This window comes from Rosa rugosa, chromosome 1 (assembly GCF_958449725.1).
Source record: "Rosa rugosa chromosome 1, drRosRugo1.1, whole genome shotgun sequence".
NCBI classification, from domain to species: domain Eukaryota; kingdom Viridiplantae; phylum Streptophyta; class Magnoliopsida; order Rosales; family Rosaceae; genus Rosa; species Rosa rugosa.
The window spans coordinates 55437688-55457489 of NC_084820.1; the positions used below are offsets into that span (position 1 = coordinate 55437688).

The 19802-nt window shown below is 37.7% G+C and overlaps 2 protein-coding genes across 5 annotated transcripts; both read right to left on the reverse strand.

Moving 5' to 3' along the window:
* Positions 1–9825: 9825 nt before the first annotated feature.
* On the reverse strand, positions 9826–12135 carry LOC133725549 (uncharacterized). The gene is made up of 2 exons (XM_062152838.1): positions 10151–12135; positions 9826–10006 (listed from the first exon to the last, which is right to left on the reverse strand). The coding sequence occupies exons 1-2, from the start codon at positions 10709–10711 to the stop codon at positions 9860–9862; spliced, it is 708 nt and encodes a 235-aa protein (XP_062008822.1). The 5' UTR covers positions 10712–12135; the 3' UTR covers positions 9826–9859.
* A 140-nt stretch (positions 12136–12275) lies between these two features.
* On the reverse strand, positions 12276–15071 carry LOC133725548 (ethylene-responsive transcription factor RAP2-12-like). 4 transcript variants are annotated; one of them, XM_062152836.1, is made up of 3 exons: positions 14666–15071; positions 12645–13582; positions 12276–12523 (listed from the first exon to the last, which is right to left on the reverse strand). In XM_062152836.1, the coding sequence occupies exons 1-2, from the start codon at positions 14946–14948 to the stop codon at positions 12684–12686; spliced, it is 1182 nt and encodes a 393-aa protein (XP_062008820.1). In that variant the 5' UTR covers positions 14949–15071; the 3' UTR covers positions 12276–12523; positions 12645–12683. The 4 variants fall into 4 exon arrangements, with proteins under 4 accessions (XP_062008820.1, XP_062008817.1, XP_062008821.1 ...); XM_062152833.1 differs by having other exon boundaries at positions 12276–12527; XM_062152837.1 differs by having other exon boundaries at positions 12641–13582.
* Between the last annotated feature and the right edge of the window lie 4731 nt (positions 15072–19802).

A 19802-nucleotide genomic window follows, 5' to 3' on the forward strand; every position in this document is an offset into this window, starting at 1 on the left:
ACTAATATTTGGTGTTGAACTTTGAACCAAAAATTGTTTTTTCTAATGCCAAAAGAAACTTTTGTATATGTATTTTTCCCGAATTCAACATTTTTTTGGGTTTTATGGAATGACTACAAAATTTTGACAAGCAAATGCCAGAAGAAAATACATGCAATATTGGCGGGTTGCTGGGGGTGTGAACGTGTTGAGTTGTACTGCTGTCCCCTAGAGATTAAGAGTAGTCAGTTTCTCTATAACAATAAAATAAAAAAATAAAAAACAATAAAAAAAGAAACAAAAACAAAAACAAAAAACAAAAAACAAAAAAAATCAAACTTTGATCCTAAGCAATAGCTAGAGTTGACCCTATTAGCTCCCATCTCATATGGTTTTCATGGTGCACGAGAATTTGGCTACTTCACACGTTAGATAGATGTTAGCTAGACATTACTCTCTGGTTTTAATGTTTTATACATTAGATTATTTGGTTTTTTTTTTTTTTTTTTGATTATTTGGTATGGAAAATCATTTAGGTGATACTATACCTATCTTCATCTAAGATGGTAAGTAGAGAGTGAATATTAGTGTTGTGTGATATCACAAGAAGAGTCTTTTTGTTGCATAGCAGTGGATATGAGACCATGTCCAATTGAGACACGCGTCCAAGGTGGAGTCACGATTCTTGAGAAATTACAACTCAAAGATGCAATAGGTGGTTAAACTTGGGTAAATTTTGAACTCAGAATCTCCTCTAACCAAGGTTGATACACTCAACCTATGGGTCTGGTCCACTAGGTAAAAAAAATTTAACCCCCATCTGGGATGGCATCTCAAATATGCAATAGGTTGAGACACAAATACAAGAGAAAAATTCAGTCATCGTTCCCAGACTATGCTGCCAATGCAAATTTGATACCTGAACTTTCAAAAGTATCAATGTGATACCCAAATACCTAAATTGGCATCAACGTGATACTTCCGTCAAAAATTTCTAACAGCTCCGTCTGTTTGCTGACGTGGCAAGCACGCGGGTCCCAAAAAAATGTGAAATGGCCAATTTACCCCTGTTTTAATTTTTTTTTTTTTCTTTTCATTTCTTTTTCTTCTTCTTCTTCTTCTTTTTTTTTTTTTTTTTACAACATACAGTATCAATTTCATTCCACTAATTTAACAATCCATACAGAGTAATCTCTCAGAATCCAACTCTGCAAATTCTCATCATTCTGGTTCCTAAGACGTCGTGTTATAAACAATTAAACCAAACATCTTATCCTCGTCCTTCATATCAACATGCAAGAGCAAAGCTGATCTTCTATGCTGAAACAAAGATGACCCAAATCTGGAGGAATCATCCCACTTCTACAGTTCTCAAATCAAAGCTCCATAGTTCCAATTCTCAATCCAACAAACAAGTATGAATACAAAAAACAATCCAAAGCAGCTATAGTTCTTAGACCCCTGAGTAACACAGTTTATCCTTCCGATCATCCAATTCTTATCATTCTTGAATTCAGGTTTAACCAACAACCAAAATCGTACTAAGAGGTTTCTTTATGATCAGAAATTAACTGAAGAACATCAATTGATCAATACACCACATCAAACTTTGAACACACACAGTAGCCTCAAAATCCCCAAAATTACAATTCGTCCAATCATAATCAAAACTGAAAATTGATGGCACAATCATGTAGAGCTCGACAAATAGAGGAACACCAATACCTTATTTATCGTCAACAGTTGCCGAAAAACACATAACATGACCGGAAAACTCAGAAACTTCTCCCATTTGATTCTCTCTTTCAAGTTGATGGATGGACACAAAGATACCACAGGCTTCTTCACCTCGCCAAGACTAAGCTACTGCCACCGGTCTCGCTTGCAGCCGTGGCTGGAGTCGGAAAATAGGTCGAAGAACCCGAGAAGCTTTCGGGCTTCTATTCTCTGTCACCGGAGCTCGTCTGTGAAAACCAAAGCCACATGGATGACGGCAACGAACCAGAATATTAACCAAGAGTTTCTACTTTGCTGCTTGAGGAAGAGAGCAACCAAGAGTTTGAGGCTCTTCAATTGAAAACCCAGAAAGTAAAAGCCCAAACAGATCAATTAGAACCTTGCTCCGTTGTCTTCGATCTTGTCTCCGCCGCCTCCTCCGAGCCTCCCGGCGGCTGGTCCTCCCTCCACAAGCTCGCCATCTTCTGCCCTGGCCTCCTCCACTCCGGCGTCCTCTTCGAGAATTCTGATTTCGGCCCCAATCCCAATCAGCCCGATGACATTTGATGTTCTGCTTCTCTTCAATGTGAACACACCAAATCACAATCACAAACCCAATAACCAGAACATCAACCATCCTCAATATCACACACCCAGAATTTACCACAATAAAAAACTGATCTTTAGCAGCAAAATGATGCATCTGGCAAGATCTATTGTGAGTTGTAGGCCTCATCAAAAAGCCCGCGGATCAAGTGGGCCGATGAAGGCCCTTCAAAAAGCCCGCAAAAACCCGGCCCGGCCCGCCAAAAGCCCGCTAGGCCCGGCCCGTAAAAGCCCGTAAACTATATATATATATACATACATACATACATGCATGCATACGTGTATGTGTATGTTTATATATATGTGTGTGTGTGTGTGTGTGTGTGTGTTTATATATATATATGTGTGTGTGTGTGTGTGTGTGTGTGTGTGTGGAAGTTTTCATACTTCTATATAGAATATGTGCATATATTCTAAAAAACAAGTGACAACGGTTGACCAATTCGATCGGATTCGAAAATATGGTGCAATTGGCTAATTTTTTTACCATACTCGTAATTTATTGTAATAATCACATCCAACGGTCGGTTTTTTCATTTTATTTGAATTTATAGAGGTTGCTCTTTGGAGTGTATGATATATAAATATAGATTTATAAGAATAACTAAGTTTGACCTAGTTGATCGAATTTGAAACGAGAACTAAATTGACTGGCTTTTTTACAACCACCATAAAACATTACAATCTCTCCATCGAGCGGTTGGTTTCTCCAAATTTATCTTCCACGTTATGGTTGCTTTAGAATGGACATCAACAATTTAAATGCAATGTATAAGTCATACAACTTTAGGAGGCAAATTGGTATAGGCCAACGTATTTGTAATTAAAATTGAAATTTTTATCTTATGTCCATGCACATCCATTGATTGAATATTTATATACGTTATGTGAAAAATTAAACACGTTTCGTGGTCGTCATGTCATCGGTCAACCAAGAAGACATACAAGTGACAACGGTTGACCAATTCGATCGGATTCGAAAATATGGTGAAATTGGATAAATTTTTTACCACACTCATAATTTATTGTAATAATCACATCCACCAGTCGGTTTTTTCATTTTATTTGAATTTATAGAGGTTGCTCTTTGGAGTGTATGATATATAAATATAGGTTTATAAGAGTAACTAAGTTTGTCCTAGTTGATCGAATTCGAAACGAGAACTAAATTGGCTAGATTTTTTACAACCACCATAAAACATTACAATATCTCCATCAAGCGGTTGGTTTCTCCAAATTCATCTTCCACTTCATGGTTGCTTTAGAATGGACCTCAACAATTTAAATGCAATGTATGAGTCATACAACTTTAGGAGGCAAATTGGTATAGGCCAACGTATTTGTAATTAAAATTGAAATTTTTATCTTATGTCCATGCACATCCATTGACTGAATATTTATATACGTGATGTGAAAAAATAAGCACGTTTCGCGGTCGTCATGTCATCGGTTAACCAAGAAGACATACAAGTGACAACGGTTGACCAATTCGATCAGATTCGAAAATATGGTGAAATTGGCTAAATTTTTTACCACACTCATAATTTATTGTAATAATCACATCCACCGGTTGTTTTTTTTATTTTATTTGAATTTATAGAGGTTGCTCTTTGGAGCGTATGATATATAAATATAAAGTTTATAAGAGTAACTAAATTTGATCTAATTGATCGAATTCGAAACGAGAATCAAATTAGCTGAATTTTTTACAATCACCATAAAACATTACAATCTCTCAATCGAGCAGTTGATTTCTCTAAATTCATTTTCCACTTCATGGTTGCTTTAGAATGAACCTCAACAATTTAAATGCAATATACAAGTCATACAACTTTTGGAGGCAAATTGATATAGGCAAACTTCTTTGTAATTAAAATTGAAATTTTTATCTTATGTCTACGCACATCCATCGATGAAATATTTACAGACGTGATGTGAAAAAATAAGCACGTTTCGCAGTCGTCATGCCATCGGTCAACCAAGAAAACGTACAAATGACGACGGTTGACTAATTCGATCGGATTCTAAAATATGGTGAAATTGGCTAAATTTTTTACCACGCTCATAATTTATTATAATAATCTCATCCAACGGTCGGTTTTCCCATTTTATTTAAGTTGATAGAGGTTGCTCTTTGGAGTGTATGATATATAAATATAAGTTTATAAAAAATATTATCTTTAAAGATTTATTTGTAAATAAAGTCTGCAAGGCCCGCCCCAAAAAAGCCCGCAAGGCTTAGCCCGGCCCTGCCCGAAAAAGCCCGCGAGGCCCGCATTAAATGGATGGGCTTGGATCCTTCAATTTACAATAAAGCCCGGCCCGGCCCGCTACTATTTAAAAAAGGCTCGGCCCGGCCCGTTGATGAGGCCTAGTGAGTTAGAGTGGGAGGAGGTAGTGTTGGGAAGAAGAAGATGAATCGGAGTTGGGAGAGAGAGTTTTGTTCATGTTTTTTTTTTTTAATTAGTTAGTATTGAAAGACTATTCTGCCCTTGATATAAAAAAAAAATTGGGGCCCACGTGCTTGCCACGTCAGCAAACAGACGGAGCCGTTAGAAATTTTTTACGGAAGTATCACGTTGATGCCAATTTAGGTCTTTGGGTATCACATTAATACTTTTGAGAGTTCGGGTATCAAATTGGTCTTGGCAGCATAGTGTGGGGACGGTGACTAAATTTTTCTCCAAATACAATGATTGTATGTGTGCCAGTAAAAGTGAAGTTAAGGTGGTGACATAGTTAGTAAGTTTGAATCCATTTTCAAAAATGAGAACTCTAATATGCACGAATACAGACATTCAGGGGCGGAGCCAGAAATTTTTTTCAGATAAGGCAAGACAATGGCAGGAGGGGAAGAGAGGAAAATTAGAGGGAAGCTATAGATTCTGGAGGCAATTATGAAGATTTTGCCCTGGTTTTGCCATGTTTTTGCCCAATTTCTGCCATTTTCACATACCCTGCCTACACCAAATCAGTGTAAACTCAAAAACTCAGTCTAGGCAAGTGCCTAATCTGGGCTCTATGTGAATCCGCCCCTGCAGACATTAGAGATTAAAATCTTCAAATGATCAAATCTAAGATCTTGTTTTATTTCTTTTATATTTTTCACATTATACTCGTTTTATATATTTTATGTGTTCATTCCACTCGCTGCCTTTTTTTTTTTTTTTTTTTTTTGAGAAGAAAACATAGTCCTTTATTCAACACCAAACAAACAGACTACAAAGCACGGGTGTGACAAGCTGCAACTCCACCCTCATTCACAGGTCGAATGATCGATGAGTCGCGCACAACCCCAGAAACATCATAGGTTACAAGTAGGTCATTTGAAATAACCTTCATGAGCCAAGGAGGCCCAACTTCGAACCATTGAAAACGCCCAACCTCGCGGGCTACAAAATGAGCAATGGAATGAGCAACTTGATTTGCTTCTCTAGGAACAAACTCTATCCTAGGAGCAGGAATCATGAGCAAAAGACTCCTAACTTCTTCCACCAAAACACCGACCTCAGCCAAACACTCTCCAGGCTCAACCACAAGTCTCACAGCCTCCAAGTAGTCGGTCTCCACCATCAAAGAACAAGGCCTACGAAGCATGGCTTCTTGTAGACCAACTTTAAGAGCTATCAATTCAGCAGCCAGCGGAGAAAGATGGTCTTGCACCCTGAGACCCAGAGCCCAAATCATCTTCCCATCACCATCACGTAGCACAGCGCCAACCCCCACACCCTTCCCATTTTGAATCACAGAAGCATCACAGTTCAATTTCAAAATGTGATCATGTGGAGCCTGCCACCCAATATGTCTTTCTATCCTTTGATTCAGAAGAACACTGCCTTCCCTTCTGCAGTCAGCCCTTGATTGGGAAGCAATGAGGTCAGACCAAAAATTGAAAGCCTCATTAAAAATGATCTCAGACTGCCTAATGGCACCACCATGAAGAACCTCATTTCGCTCCTTCCAATTGATCCATAAGATGACAATTAAGAACATCAATTCATTCACCGATAGCCTTTCCATTGCTACCTGAAGAAACTGGATGAAATTCACAAAATGAACCGAAGCTAACCTGGAGTAGAAATTCGCCTTCTCCAACACCGCAGTTGCGAACCCACACTCCCAACATGCGTGCAAAGGCGACTCCGTAGCTTGCCAACACCTAAAACATCCAGCTTCCGATGTAATTCTCCTCCGGAACAGCGCCTCCTTACAAGGCATAAAACCATTTGAACACCGCCATAAGAAATGAACCATCTTTGGAGGTACTTTGAGCTTCCACAAATGTTTCCAGTATTTAATTAGATCAGCATGATCAGCACCATCAAAAAAATCGTGGTTACGATCCTGTGACAGCACCCAATACCCGCTTTTAACAGAGTACTTACCATGCTTATTGAAATGCCAAATGTCAACATCTGTAGCTAAAGTTTGGGTAACAGGAATACCCAAAATAGCCTCTTGCTCTCTTAAAGTGAACAGCTGTCTCAACTTCTCTTCATCCCATTCCCCGGAAATAGTAAGCAGATTATCCACCGTCATTGTTAAGTCCACATCACTGGTGGGGTGAATACGAAAGTCTTCCACCCCAGGGACCCAAGCATCCAAGTACACTTTAGTATGACGGCCACTCCCAATTCTACGACGCAAACCTTTGTGTAATGCCTCTCTTCCCCACACTATAGACCGCCACAAATATGAAGCGGAAGAACCAACTGTAGCATCCAGGAAATTTGACTTTGTGTAATACTTAGCTTTCAACATTCGGGCCACTAAAGAATCAGGCTTCTTTAACAGTCTCCAGCCTTGCTTGGCTAGCAGAGCTTGGTTGAAACTAACCAACTCCCTAAAACCCAGCCCTCCTTCACTCTTTGGGACACAAAGATTCTCCCACCTCTGCCAGTGAATTCCTTTCCCGGTTTGCTTTCCCCACCAAAATCTTGCCAAATGCCTGTTAATATCATCACATGTTCCCACAGGCAATTGAAAAACACTCATCGTATAATTTGGTAGAGACTGTGCAACTGCTTTTATTAAGATCTCCTTGCCTGCCTTTGATAATAACTTTCCTTCCCACCCTTGAACTTTATTCCAGACCTTATCAGCCAAACCCCGAAAGAGATTCCTCTTATCTCGCCCTATCGCCGTAGGCAAACCAAGATATCTTTCATGACAAGGCACTATTGCCATCTCCAGAACATTGCTGCACTCCTCTTTAATTCTTCTTTGAGTACAACGACTGAAACAAACAGCAGACTTATCCTTATTTATTTGTTGGCCTGAAGCTTCCTCGTACAGCTTAAACACCCTTTTCAAGTTTGTGCAGTCTGATACAGTGGCATCACAGAAAAGGAGACTATCATCTGCGAAAAATAGATGAGTAATTGAGGGCGCCCCTCTTGCAATGGTGACCCCATGTAACAATTGATTCTTCGCAGCACCCCGAATTAAGGAAGAAAAGCCTTCAGCCACCAAAATGAACAGGTAAGGGGAAATAGGATCACCTTGTCTCAAACCCCTGGTGGGTTTTATTTTCCCAAAAGGGGCTCCATGGATAAGCAGGGAATAGTTAACAGACTCCACACAATTCATAATCAAATGAATAAAACGATCAGGAAAATTGAACACCTCCAACATCCTCCGCAGAAAAGCCCACTCCACCCTATCATAAGCTTTAGCCATATCAAGTTTGACCGCTGCTTTCTGTCTACTTTTCCTCCCTCTGCGCTTAAGACAGTGAATTGTTTCAAATGCAGCAATCACATTATCATGAATTAATCTCTCCGGCACAAAAGCACTTTGATTCTCTGAAACAACCTTAGTCAACACCCTTTTCAGACGATTAGCAAGCACTTTTGAAACCAATTTGTAAATCACATTACACAAGCTTATTGGCCTATATTCTGTTACCTTTTTTGGATCCTGGACTTTAGGGATTAAGGCAATCAATGTATCATTCAATTCCACTCGCTGCCTAAAACATGGCAGTATACGAATCGAGCTTTTAAGCTTTAAGCTAATGGCGAAGTGCTCAAGGTGACCCTAGCTATTACCTTTTTGAGATGTGTAAAGGGAGTCTTGCATGTCATTATTAATCTTTGAACAAAATCACAAATGAAGGCCATAGGGTAGTTACCGGCCAGCCCAAAATCTTCTTCGTTGCATCATGTGAAAGGCTGAAAGAACTCGTACCAAAAGAATATAGGGAAAAAGAACTTAAAAGGTTTAGTTATGAGATGACATATTTCCCCATTTGTGATAAACAACTTTGTAATTGAGTAATATAATAGCAATCGTGATTTGCATTTTGATAATTGAGACACATGGAGATTTGACTTAGTGTTAAAAGATCTAGAATAGAACAAGTGAAAGAAAATATATATATTAAATACTACTACACGATCCTAATTTAAATAGCCTAGTTTACTTAAAAAGTCTGTTTAATATACAATGAGTCGTGGCTTTGATCTAGATTTCCAATCTTTTCTAAACAACTAGTGAGCTAGTTAAGCTAGCTATCAACTATCATTTCGTTTTACATAAAGATGTGCTGTATGCCTGTATCATTCATACATTTAAAGACAAATATGGTTCCACGGACCAGCTATATGAGTTATTTCAAGGCTTTATAGTTCCTTATCTTAGAGATATTGAAACGGATTGCATTCATAAGTTCTCAAATTAAAACCTTGAGTACTTCTGTAAGCTTGCACTAAAAATTTTATTCCTCCGAGTAATCAAGACTTTATCTTTCATCAGTTTCAGATCTATTATCTTGATCTGTTGGAGATTTTAATGAGTAATCTTCCTAATATCTTTTTAAGCGTGAATTCAGTTTACAATTTAGTTTGATTTTTTTTTTTTTTTTTTTTTTTTTTTTTTGAAAAAGTTTGATTTTCTTTTGTGATGAGGTGAAGACTTTTTTCACTTTCTTTGATTATAAATTTATTATGTAAATGATAAACTTAGTTAGTAATAATTTATTTTATCTAAACTCTCGTGTTATTGTTGGTAGTATGATGGAGAAACGTCTAATTAAGTGTTGGCAAAGCTTCTGATAAGAGACATGCAAAATTAATTAGTTGAACATTACTTTCACCGACCAAACAACAAAAAGTTGATGATATCTTGAAGCATAGGAAAGTGAAGTAATGACTGTAATGCAATTCATAGAATGGAGGCTTAACTGAACCGTCCTACCTATAGAGAAACTTTTGTGTCCACTTAATGTGATGTGATTGAGTGTTGTCAATTCATACCAGAAAAGCCAAGCACAAAACTACGAGTCTTTACCTAATTGGTAAACAATTCCCATCAAATAACATGAATCTGGGACTTGCTTGGTCTCAAGAATTCATAGTTGTTGATTAGGTGCTATCTAGATTTGAACAACTCTGTTCTGTTATTCTACGACACAATTAGCCAGTCACTAGAAAATGCGGGGATATTATGGATTGATTGATCAGTCTGTGGTTCACTTCAAAAACTTCAATTATAATTAACATGTATGGAAAATTAATGTTCAACTTTGCTGTCAATTCAGTCATTTTAATTTTCACCTCTACATGTACAAAGCCCATGTGCAGTTCATGAACAAGGACTGGGTGTTGGTAGGAAAAGATGCCGGAAAAGATCCAGTCGTGTTGTGAACTTCGTTTCTGTTGGTCAGCTCTTTGTAATCAATATTTATGTCACACTCCAGACCAACCTACAAGAATATATAGGAATTACGATTAAACGGCTAAACAGAATGATATAAGACTCGATCATCAGGAATTTAAAACCTTGCATAACAATATATATCGTAGGTCGTTAGGAGTGAGAGTTTATTGTGCGTGACTATGCTACTAACCTTGATCTTTAAAAGGATTATGTGAAATACCAGCAGGTGAGCTCCAACATCACCTACTATTTTCATCTGAAACATATTTTTCCTGGAATCTTCTTGCATTGAAGCCTCTCCTATAATCTGGCTCGCATTCACACATGGAAATAAAAGCCTTGTCTGCATAGTAACATTACTACTATGAGCAGGTTGAAGAAACCCGGGAATCCGAATTGTTCCTATAGGCAGTCCATCATAAAGAGCTTGTAGGTGGGAAGGAGTATACCAGATGCCAATTTTGTTATGATTTTGAGCATTCAGGGTCAATGTGATTACTGATGAAACAAACAGGGTCGAACCAGAATAGGCATTGAGCTTATACGAATCCACACTTACATCTTGGAGGGAAAAAACTGGCTTTTGGGGCTTCATGACAAAGATTATGATCAATGTAGCTACACCCAGAAAAACAACTGGTACAAGAAGGAAGAGGAGGAGAAATAAACAGGATCTTTTGAAAGAATATGCATGGCAAAGCTTTAGGCAACACGAGTGTTCCGAATTTTGGAATGAACTGATGACATCCATGGCGGATCAACATCTTAGGCATATGTTTGGGGAAGTTAACCTTACTCATCAATTCATCATTGTCAAATGGTTCTACTTGTACAAGAAGCGAGAATTTGATGTCTTTCTTTGGACTGTAGCTTTGTGTTTTGCTTTATTCCTTTCTAGAGTTATACCAGGGCCTTCACAACAGCAGCTTTCTAAAGAAAGCTAGAGCTTAAGAGTTCTCCCAAACTTGCTTTACACGAGAAGACAGGCAAGGACTTGGTAGACGATCCTTCCTTTCCCCTCTACTTTTCTTAGCAAGCAACAGAAACTCCCTTTCAGTCCCTCCACCACTTTTGCTCTACCAACTATAATCTAGGGGAAAGAGAGAAATGCTCAATCTGCAACCCTTGTGAATTTATAAGACAAAGTTATTCTACAGGGAAGTTTTTCAGGAACCATTGGATCTAGAAATAAATTAAGTAGACTTAATTTGATATAGAAATAAACTATCAATGCATGAATCCAATGCATTAAGTATACTTAGTTTGATGTAGTCAACCAATGCATGAAACCAATCTGCCTCTCAATCGAACTAGTCTACTTCTATCGTTTTGCGTGCAAATCCTCCATTCGTTTCCTCACAGCATATCCCAACATACATATACTCGCATTCAGCACGCATCATTTTCGAAACACTAGAATAATTCAAGTATTCCGGGACTCTGGAAGAACAAGCTATTCGGTTATTTTGTATGATTAGTTGACATGTGGTTGTAACTTGTGAGTGTTCTACAACACTCATGGGCAGGTGAAGACCGTGAAATGCACCAAAAACTGGTGAGTTAGGTACAACTTCCCTTTCCCTTGTATTAGTTAATGGTCAAAAACCAAAGCCTGCCCTTCTTAGAGAAGACTTGCCAATTCAAAAACCACATTCTTAAATATGCTCAAATCACATGCACCCATGAAAAGCCATACCGGTCCCCCTTCAAACCTAATTGGTCCTTCCTAGTTCCTCCTCATCCTGAGCTTTCTGCGGAGAAACATGTGACTATGAAAAGGTCACTCAGGTCTTGTGGTCGCTGTTCTCCTCTACTCTGCGAAAAGCTTTTGCTGCCACCCTTTTAACAATCACAGCAGCCCTATGTAATCATATCGTTCCCACTCCCATATCGAATTGTCTATTTCTGAGCTGCTGATGGCATATATGAGGCGAAGGGTCCAACTTCCAAGGCATTGTGATCCGGTATTGTTGACCCCATGACACCTCAAGTATGGAGCTAGGGCTCCAGATGACATCAGAGCTCCACACCCATCACCGAATATCCGCCGCTAGGGAGTCATACACCTCACTCAAACCATATTCAGAGGCAACAAGTGGCAAACATGCCCGAAACCCTTCACATGGCTGAGGTATACGGCGGTTACCGGTCACTGATGCGATGCCAAGAATCAAGTAAAAGAATGACATAAGTAAAGCAGCCTCTTGAAGCCTAGACAAAACAAGCAAGACGCAACAGACACCAATCTGAATTTCTGAATAAAACTACAAAAATATCCCAGAAATTGTAATATATATGCAAAATTTGAGGGCCTCTTGTATAAGAAAAGACCTGAATAAATTAAAACAAACCAAAGTTCACAATCATCAGGTTTCAGTATCATCACGGCTCACACATTCCCATCACATCAGTACAAACAACAAGTTTAGCAAGCGAAAATAAGTCTTTCAAGGTAGAAGTAAACCTAATACCTATATACTCCCCAATACACCAGCAGCTACAGCTTAAAATACTCCCCACACAAGCCTTGTGCATGTTCCACTGCTTGCACTCCGGCGAAACCCTTCCTACAAGCACCAAGTATAAGAAACCAGGACCAGGTTCTCATGCCGAATATTTTGAGAACAAAAATGAAACGAAATTTAAAATAAAATTGAGGCTAACAGAGAATGAAACTCACTAACATGTAGCTTTATTTACATAAACTTGAAAAGCTGGTGCGCTTAGAAAACTCCCCCAGACATTGAAGGAAGGTCATCAAAGCTCCAAAGATCCACTGGGTTACAACCATCCTGGGTTGCATCACCATTGAGAAAGGTATCAATGGAAGTATCCCAGCTCCCCTCCAGATATGGCGTCTGACAATATTTCATCTCAAAAGCTGACAACTCCTCAGATAGTGTCTTTGGAACAACATTATTCTCAGCAGGCACAAGATCCTCAGGGTTAGCCTTCAGTTTCTTTGTTGGATTAGCATCCTCAAGAAACAGTGAGTTCTCATTTTCTTCCAGAACAGATGAAAGAACAGATGAGATTTCAGGAGTCTTTGAACCTTGTTCAAACAAACTAAAGTCAGAACAGTCAAAGGAATTGCTTCCCTGATCAGAACTGAAATACAGAGCGGCAGCGTCAGATAGAGTGGAGGATTTCAGCCCAAAGTCTCCATTGGTAAGGACAGAGTCCATGTACCCAAAATTATTAGTTTGGGGTTTCTCTTCCAGGAAACTCATAGAATTGTAGTAATCTTGATCAGAGCCATTCACAAAATTGAAGTTCTGGTTCAGATTAGACTGGATATTGTCCAAGTTTGTTTTGGGTAGAACTTTCTGAGGATTTGCCTTGACAGCACGCTTTGCAGAAGCACGAGGGGGTTCTTCAGGAAAATTCACCTTGGCTTTCTTGCCACGAATTCTACGTGCCTCAGCATCATAGGCCCTTGCAGCCTCTTCAGCAGTGTTGAAGGTTCCGAGCCAAACCCGGACTCCTTTCCTTGGGTCTCGGATCTCGGCAGCCCACTTACCCCATGGACGCTGACGAATTCCCCTATACTGGTTCTTCCTCTTCCTTTTTGCAGATTTCTCAGCTTGGCTATTGCACTCCACAGATTTCACAGTCTTGGAGCCTTCAAGAATTAGAAAGAGATTTATGTCAAAACACACGCAAAGAACATATTTAACATAAAAGTAAAAAACTCATGTATCGATCAAAAGGATTCAGAACATATTTAGGCACACAGCCTCAAAATCTTTAAAAACAACCTATTAACAAATCTACAGAGAAATTGATAATAAGGTTAATGATATCAAGATATATGTAAAACATGGTTCAATATTTTCAAGGGTTGTAGCATATTAGATTATCAAAAAGACTGTGAACATATGCATCATCATAATACAAGATACGATCTAATAATCATCAACAAGGTAAAACACCTTTGCCATGGAGCAACTAATTCAAAAAGTAGAGAACAAAGAAAATTTGATTTTTTTTTCATATTGTCAGAACCGTGATCATAACATGATACCAAAGAAAAATAAATTGGAAGCATAACAAAATCCATACAAAAGGTATATTGAACTAGAAAAGAAAAATACGAAACCTCAACTTGTCTAGAAATTTCAGTTCACCATCAATTGATTACTTGCGAAACCAATTAAATCACATCTAATCCATTATTCCTCTCAGATAAACTGACAGATTTCACTCAATTTCGGCTGGTAAGAACAGGAAAAGGCTACAGTGATGATTCCATAAAAGAATAATTGATCATAATCATACAAGATCGACAAGATCTTTCCGTAGCCACCTAGACAAATCCCTCATGAAGGTGAACAGAAAACAATCAAATATGTCAAATCTGAAGCGAACAGCCATTTCCAATCATGTAGGTATACACAGAACATTTCTCAAAAGAAAAAGAGAGAGAAAAAAAAAATAATGTTTCAATAGGACGATCATAGAAATGAATTCCTGCAACAAAGCCACAAAAGTTCTTAAATAAACAACGAAAAAATATATAATTAAAAACAAAAACCAGAAAAATGAAGAACTCCCTAGCACATGATCACTATAACCAAGAAATAATCACTATAAAATTTCATACAAACCAAAACATCAGAAAGATTCAATATCAGATGCAACACCTACGCAAAATAAATAAATAAATAAATGTAAAAGCTGAGGAATAATATAAGAGGTGATTTACCACGAGCAGTAGAAGAGGTCGTTTTTCCGGCGGAGAAAGCGAAGGGCCTGGAATCGACCATCTCCTCATCGTCGTCCACATCAGACTCGTCCTTGAATTCCTGGAAATCAGCCTCGAAATCGTCGTTCAATCCTAGGATTTCGGACCGGAGAGGCCGGCCGCCGGCGGCGAACCGCTTGCCGGAGCTGGATTTCTTGAGATCAGGCCAGACGAAGTCGGCGGCGGTGACTCGCCGGGACCGCGTCGGCGGGATGAAATCGGAAATAATAGCACCTCCACACATTATCGAGAGGACTTGGGAGTTGAAAAGGGTTGAAAGATTATGCAGAAACAAGTTGGACTTGGTTTTGTGTTTTAGAAGCGAATCGAACGAGAGAGAGGCTTCGCTAAAAAAAAAAAATTTATTTCTCTCAGGGGTTTATGGTTGTATATATATATGAAGGACTGAGGTGGGGGTTGGCGAGAGCGGGGGATTTTACGTGTATATCCTCAATTAAATTCGAGATTCACAGAGTGCCCTTCCGTGTTGCTTGAATTTACCTCCTCTGGTTTTACTGTCCTGAAAATGGAAGCGAAAGAAGTAATGCGTGTATGATCTGGGTTTATGAGTGGTGACTGGGTTTGGGTAAGAGAAATTTACTTCGAAGTGAGAGTAATAAAGCGAACACGAGGACAGTAATTAGATCGTAATGTTCCGCATACGTGCCACGTGTCTGAATTAATATTCGATGTATTTTTTAAATCAAGTATGTAATTAATGTTTTTAGATACGAATAATAAAATACGATCGTAAAGCTAAGACTAGTAGCAAGCAAGATAGCAAGTAGATCGTAGTGTTCCGCATGCGTGCTGCGTGTCTGGATTAGCATCCGCCGTATTTATTAAATTGAGCATGTAATTAATGTTTTTAGATATGAATAATAAAACATGATCGTCAAAACTTTTACAAGTTACAGATAGTTTAGAGAAATGTTTTATTAAAAGCGACATAAAAATAAGATTTGACAGATTATTACTTGATTTAATATGCACTGTGTTTTAACTGAGTTCTTTAGCCCGTAAGAAGTTATAATCGGTGCTTTTTACTAATAGCTAGATTGGTTATTGAAGTACGTGGTCTTTATACGAATGATGAATCATAGCTGAATCCAGATAGGGATGGGTTGGAAGGATGGAGCTATGACGTTAATATATTGATGAATTTTGTTATGGATTCTTTCCCTTTTGGGATCTTTCATTGGCAAATTTGGCTGCAGGTTATTAAAATCTCTGATTTTATTACAGCTACGGATTGTGGAGCAATGAGATTTCCCAAATTAATATTCAACAATTACTACTATTACATGAAATATTACCATATTGGCTCAAACACAGGAATACAAATTGACAATTATGATCAGTAAATTTTAATCATTTAATTTTCAAATATTTACACAATAATTGAGAATTAATTGGTCTAAATTGTATTTCTTTCTGCAGTGTTGGATTATAGGAATAATCATTGTATGGTTCTAGACTATCACGTGGCCACCATATGGATCCGGTCTAATAATATCACTCGAATTCGGTGGGATCTTGTAGGGGTGAAAAAAATATTAAATTAAGAGAACCAATCATGAATAAATACATGTCATATAGACCAATAATATCAACTCAGACCAACATAATTGGTCCACAGAGATTAAAAAATAGAACAAAATATTAAGAAAATATTTTTTTAATCTCTGTGGACCAATCATGTTGAGGGGACAGAATTGAAATAAAATAATAGAGATAGCTAATTTGAGTAATTTCATCCCCATGTATATCGTAGTCCGAGTTGATATCATTGAAGACGTAGTGGTCTGGGCTAAAAATAAAAATCTTCAAAATACAATTTTGCCATTGTACAAAAACTTTCATCGAGGAAGCGAAAAGGCTATATCTCACCTAACAATCATGGTCCTCTTTTTGAGTGGTTTACTTTTACTTTTACATGGTTTGAATGGACAAGAATTGTGATTGAACTTTGGAACCACCGACCTTTTTCATCAGTGATCACGAGTTCTACAAATTAGGAAAGTCCATCCCCCATTTCTTACCTTAGTAGCCACTGCAAAATGGCACCGAATTAAATTCAATAGGGGCATAACGGGAATAACACTGTTATGGAATCTCCCGGAATATTTTCACCGCGGTCAATTCCAACGTTGCGTGAATGGTCAGGTCTGAGCCGTCGGATCAGATGGTTTGAAAATTGGAGGAGCAGGGTTGTGTACTAATTCAATTTGTATAATGAAGGGTGAACTGGAGGTTCATGAACCTGGAATTATATAATGCTTGAAATAGACAAACTAAACGACAAAATCTATAAACTTTAAAACTCGGGGTGGGCCGTGGGGGATAGGAAAGATAATGCGGTCGATCTGATTCACGGCCCGAGGCCAATCCCATTTTGGTAATAATATGTATTTCTGAGGCCGATATGGCAACCAAAATCATTCAACTGATTCAGAAGAACCCTTCTTTCATACTATAAATTCATGTAAGCTTCATACTATAACTGATTGGATTATGGACGGAAAGTCCGAAATCCTTCTAAACTTTTAGATTAAAACCTTTATTTTAAAATATAGGAATAAACTGTCAAATTTTTGGTTACAAATTTCTATTCTCATATTCTGAAACTTTGTTGATCACATCAATATTAGATTATTGGGGGAGACTTAAATTTGAGAGAAATAGATATCTATGAATATTGTTCTTTTGGCTTTTGCTCTCATAAAAGAAAAAGACAAAGTATGAGTTGTTGTTTTTATCGATCTCGCAATAGAGCACGTTAATTATTTTTCTTTCATGTTACTATAAACAAATAGAACGTCAACCGTGCAGTTGTACGTGTATCCAATTTAGAAGTGTTTTGCAAGAGCCAACTTGCTTTAGATAAATAGTAAACACGTACTGCCTTGACACGGCTGCAGCAGCTAGCTTTGTTTCCTTTCCTATCAGCTGGGATGCCCTCATGTCTACGCTTCCATGAACCGTCCTTCCGATTTCGGAAAGGATATTTGGAATTGTATATGAATGGAATTTGTTCAAATACTCAATTATATATCTGTACGTGGTCTATGAGCAAATTTTGTGATCTTATCGCAACAGGTCAACAGAACATTACCGATCATTAATTAAGGTTTATGTAGAAATCAAAATCTTTCATTTCGTATATATATAAAGAGTTTAATTATCTTCAAAGTCATAGAAATTTTCATCGAGCATTTCTTGATTTGACTATACCGATATTTGAGTGATATTCAAAATATCTTTAAATATTGATAATAATCAAAATTTCAATCAACACTTGAAATTTTCATTAAGATTTTGGTAAACTTGAGCTATCGAAATCGAAAATTTGAATGCTGGCATATGTTCATATTGGATATTGATGAAATGGAGATCTAGGTTCCTCCTTTTATCTCGGTAGAAAATCCAAGTTGATCTTCCCTACTGATTGTATATGTTAGAGCTCGAGTAGCGATCTTCCCACGCACAGCTACTCTATATATCTGAACTTTAATATCACTGGTTTCAGTAACCAAAAGAAAAGAAAAACAAAAGAACAAGAACGAGAACAAGTAAAAGGGAGGGCTTATCCAAGGAGGGCTTTTTATGTGTCGTGGTTTAGGGTTTTTATATATAGTATTTTTGGGGTTTTGCAAGTTGCCAAAGGACTTTCAATCATGAAATAGCTAGGTTTTCCAATCAGAAAGCCACCAATATCACTAATGAGAGGAAACATAATATCACTAATGAGAGGAAACATAATATCAGAAACAAAACAAAAAGATGAGAAGAAATATCTTCACATGTGTCATGGAAGCGCGCATATTATTAGATTTCCAAACTTCCCTTTCTTTTTTCTTCTAAACTTTCACCTGACCACCTCATGTCAGTGAAATGGAAACATCTGAAGATAAATATAATTGGGATTTTCTCTTTGCAATGTTCTTATCTGTTACTCCTCTTTCTTTTTGGTTATATCCACATGTTGTCGACCACCGCATTTGCAGCTTTTTGTCCCAAACATATGTATGATTCCCTTTTTTTTTTTTCTTTTTTTTTTTTTTAATAATCATGTATGATTCCATTTTGTTCCCTTTAAATTACTTAATATTACTTGTAACGATCAGAATATCGATCATCTTCTCCGGTTAATATTACTTGAAGGTGGTCAGGTGGTGATCACCATTCACCAGTCCAGTTTGTGGAATAGAAAAGCTCTATCCCTCAAAAGCTGAGTACAAAATATTCTTTCTAGTTGATAGTGTAAAACACGCAGGACCCACCCCACTAGGCAGAAGAGGCTGTGCTCCACACACTTCACAGATATTGGTTAAAACCTGGGGTTATGATAGAATACGATCATAGTTATGATAAAATACTATCATATCATACGTTAGGTACATAGGTGTTCGATAATTACTACGCAGCGGACACGATAGATCCATATGATTAATCTAAATCAAGTAGCAGATATTTGCCAAAAAAAACTAAGGGTAGATGAAGTAGACCTTAACTTTATCTCTCGATTGTATTGGCCGACATATATGAGTGATCGACGAATATAATTTACCTTGTCAAAAAAGTACTATATCAGTTGGTTATATATACTAGGGGTGGGCGCGGTGCGGTTCGGTTCGGTTTAAGGCCCAAACCGCAACCAAACTGTTTTTTTCGGTTGGCCTATATATCAAACCGCAACCGCATTACAAAAGGGATGAACCGATTATTTCGGTTACACCATTTTTCGGTGCGGTGCGGGTCGGTTTCGGTTAGGACCAATTTATTAATTTCAACTAGAAAGAGAGGGCCAAAATCATGCTTATTTTTACCTAACAGTTTCAATAAAGCATAAATAAATTTTGAATGCATTTAGAGTTCACACAAATTGGCAAATGTCACCCAAATATCAAGCAACTTGTAGAAAGATCATATTTGAACACTTCACAAACCCATATATATATATATATATCAATGATCAAGCAAACATAGCAACTTATTACAAACTGAAAACCTAAACAAAAATTGATTTCTTATATATTAAAAACCAACATTTCCATCAATAGAGAAATAATAAATAAATAAAATGTAATTAAAACAA